A 3,375-nucleotide genomic window follows, 5' to 3' on the forward strand; every position below is an offset into this window, starting at 1 on the left:
AGCCAGAAACTGCAAACCTCCAGCAAGAAAACCATCTCCCCCAGACTCACCAGCATGTGAGACGCTGCATCCATCATGACTTCATCCTGATGTTGTCTTAAGAACAAGACAGTTTCTTCCACTTTTTCTTCTTTCACTGTAATGTATTGTTGTGTGGCCGATTTTGACTTTTCGCACAGCGCTAATGACATGAAAGGAAAACATGCACCATCCACGTGTATGTGAATGTGAAAGGCAAGGTTGAGCCACCACTGCTCACAATCACTTAAAATGACTGACAGTGATCGTGTCTCCTTTCCTGTAAACTTCACTATATAAAATTACTTGCAGAATCTTTTTTTTCTGTAAAAGGTTGAATTGTTACCCCCGTATCTACTGGGAAGGACTTTTGTGGTTATGTCATCATTTAAAGTGACATTTAATTCCAGCAGAATGGCACCATTGGTGAAGGACCACATCATGAAGCACCACCAAAGGTCCCGATAACTGCTGACCGAGTAATCCGGCCAAGAAAAAGACTGAATGAACAACAGAAGCATCTCAGAGGTGAGGCCGATACTGCATAAGTACTATTAAACTTACTGGGGCATTAAACATGTTTATATGCACATGTGAAGCATGTGTGGTCTTTCCTGTACCACCCGTGTTTCCTTTTCTTTTCCTGCTGAGGTGCGTGATAGATATTCACTCAGACAGCCAGCTGCTTGTCTTTGCAGCATGTTTACCCACATCAGCAGCATATTAGCGAATGACAAGACCTCCCAGTCAGGCAGCAAACAGTGCATTAGCTATTGGCTCTGATTAGTAATGTTTGGCCCTCTAAGCCTGCTGTAAACGCACGAGCTTCATGTGAATAGACTTCATGTTTCTCTGTAAGCACCCACGTAGCTCCTTCCCACTGCAAATAAAGCTCGTTTGACCTACATGACAGCGTGGCCTCAGTGTAACAGGTGTTATAAGTCATTAGCCAAATGATTTGCTCCGCATTACAACTTCCTATAAGTGCAAACAACAAGGCGAAAGACACAGGCAGCTGTATGTAACTACATTTGAATGTGATCATGAATGTGAATGGAGCCAGAGAGACGTGCCCGACAGCAGGGAGGAGGAGGAGCGACCAGGAGCTTTAAGTGAGACAAAATATTTTAATTTTCTAAACATAAACTCATTCATATTATTTACAGGTGGAAAATATAACACATCAAACAGAATTTGAATGACTCAACGCAGCTCACACAAATTCAAGTATAAAAAAAGGAAAAAACTATCAAAATGTACAAAATATATCAAAGTGCTTGTAGATGGAGTTTAGGCAGGAGTACTGAAACTCCGGGTAAAGGTCCTTTTAAATATAAAGTATCAGGTGTGCATTAAATATATCAACACTTCATTGAAAACAACACCACGCGTGTACTCAGAACACATCCCCGCCCCCAGTCTGGATTCTTACGAGCCTTTCCCGTGACTTCATACTATCGAGATGTTGTCCAAAGTGCACGCGCACCTTTCTACGATCATATTGGGAAATTCAGCCACCTCTATCTCGGTGTAGTCCCCTTTCTTCACCAGGTACATGATGGGTAAAGGCGCACTCTCGGACACCGTGCACCGCCGCTCGCCGTACCCGAAGTTGCGCTTGGGCTGCTTGCAGCCACCGGCGCACCTGAAAGCCTGGTACCCAGCCGGCTCAATGATCCAGTACTGTGTCCATGTCAGTGCGCGGAAGTTGATGAAGTACTCCTCTCTGCAGCAGGTGTCTTTGTTTTGGTTGTCGCAGTCACCGCGAGAGCTGAGGACGAAAAACAAGGAAAGTTAGCTGACAGCTGCTAGCATTAGCAGTAATGCCATTTAATTGATTTGTTTTGCGGGGGGGGGGGGTCAGGTGCTCCAAAAGCTGTCAAAGGCCCCAAATTTCTTAGCTACACCCGTGCTTGCTATGCAGTGGTCAATTTATAGACTGGTTTGTGTTTTCGGTTATATTACTTCAAATGACTTTGGATCATTCGTGATAGAGAGCATATGGTGCTCTTCAGTGCCAGTCTGTAATTTGCTGCTAGATTTCTCTGAAGCACGAGAATCTGTAAACCTCCGCCCCTTTGCCACCACGCAACACTTCTATTAACGAATGCAAATGCTGACAGGTAAAAACAGCACAGGGTTAATTGTCACACTGACACAATATCCTGTATTTCGCGCCCTTACCCGTACTCTTCGAGGTTGAGTGTGTAGAGGACGAGCTCGGGCTTTCCCAAGGTGTTGTCCGTCTGCTCCTGGGTGGTAAAGCGGACACTCTTGGCCATCTCTGCCGCATAACTGCCAGGTCTCTCGCCCTCGATCCACACCTCCAGGTGCATAGGTGTCTTCTGCTGTGTCTTGGACCAATAGTGCACCGCCTGGGTGACATCAAAGCTCTTCCAGCCTGTCTCGTGAATGGGGATCAACCTGTAAACGCGATGGGGGCAATTCATTAAAGTGAGCTCCAACTGATAACTAGCGGAGAAGAATACCGCTGTCTTTTAATTAAGATAGCAAGTTGATGGGGGGGGCTAATTTAACGGATCCCTTACCGCGAATCTACCAGCGACGTCCGGTTGGATCCGTTGGGCAGCACCTCCACCCAGTAGATGCTGACCCTGGCGTTGCTGACGGGCCGGTGGCTCTTCCTCTCCACCGTGAATCGTTTGTGGTGGGAAGCCCGCTGGTAGAGCTTCAGCTCGGCCATGGTCACCTCACTATTATCCGGGATCCTCGCCTCCATGTCGAACATCACGCGTTGCCGACTGGTGTCAGAGTAAACGTACTCCCCGGAAATATCTAAGACACAAACCATTTCCAGCTTTTTAGTCAATTTCGCCTCTTGCGAAGGTTAAAATGACGTTTTTCATGAATATACACTGGTGCGTAAAAGTGCACCGGGTGTTACAGCTATTATGCACGTAAAATACTCTACAGCAAAATCGTTTTCTTTTCTTTTTTTGAATCTGCATGCTCCATTTGTTAAACATTTAAAAGTGCCTACCTGCATTGCCGGGGATTCCTTTCAGGATGCCCGCAAGACTAGGCAACGATCTGCGCCTCCTGCTGTGGTGCATCTTCAGCATGCTCGTGTACTTATTTCTTATATGCGCCGGAATCACGAGATTTTCCACATCCCTTTTATGGATTCTAGGAACTTCATCCATCCCAAGCTTCTGTAGCAGTGCGTCCTTCATATCCTGATGCGTAAAAGCCTTAACGAGACCGAAGAGAGCGGCGAAAAGGACACAAGCCCGAAGGAAATCCATGACGAAAGAGAGAGAGAAGGAAACTTCAGTGTGACAGACGGCAGCACAGTAGCGCAGGAGAGACAGAGTGTGTCCCTCTGACACTCCTCTG

General features: G+C 46.5%; 1 protein-coding gene across 1 annotated transcript; it reads right to left on the minus strand.

Moving 5' to 3' along the window:
* Nucleotides 1-1,131: 1,131 nt before the first annotated feature.
* lft1 (lefty1) lies at nt 1,132-3,375 on the minus strand. The gene is made up of 4 exons (XM_085433481.1): nt 3,020-3,375; nt 2,568-2,814; nt 2,203-2,442; nt 1,132-1,789 (listed from the first exon to the last, which is right to left on the minus strand). Exons 1-4 carry the CDS (start codon nt 3,282-3,284, stop codon nt 1,468-1,470), a joined length of 1,074 nt encoding a protein of 357 aa, XP_085289607.1. The 5' UTR covers nt 3,285-3,375; the 3' UTR covers nt 1,132-1,467.

The sequence above is a fragment of the Copadichromis virginalis genome, linkage group LG15 (assembly GCF_057382275.1).
Source record: "Copadichromis virginalis isolate Kocher_CV1m ecotype Utaka linkage group LG15, C_Virginalis_male_GT1.1, whole genome shotgun sequence".
Classification (NCBI taxonomy): domain Eukaryota; kingdom Metazoa; phylum Chordata; class Actinopteri; order Cichliformes; family Cichlidae; genus Copadichromis; species Copadichromis virginalis.

What these genes read in the sequence shown, in the direction of transcription:
- lft1 (XM_085433481.1), bottom strand. Translation starts at nt 3,284, where the DNA reads ATGGATTTCCTTCGGGCTTGTGTCCTTTTCGCCGCTCTCTTCGGTCTC. An exon ending in AGGAATCCCCGGCAATGCAG is followed by an intron (nt 2,815 to 3,019) that starts GTAGGCACTTTT and finishes TTTGTGTCTTAG; the next exon opens with ATATTTCCGGGGAGTACGTT. An exon ending in CTCAACCTCGAAGAGTACGG is followed by an intron (nt 1,790 to 2,202) that starts GTAAGGGCGCGA and finishes TTTCGTCCTCAG; the next exon opens with CTCTCGCGGTGACTGCGACA.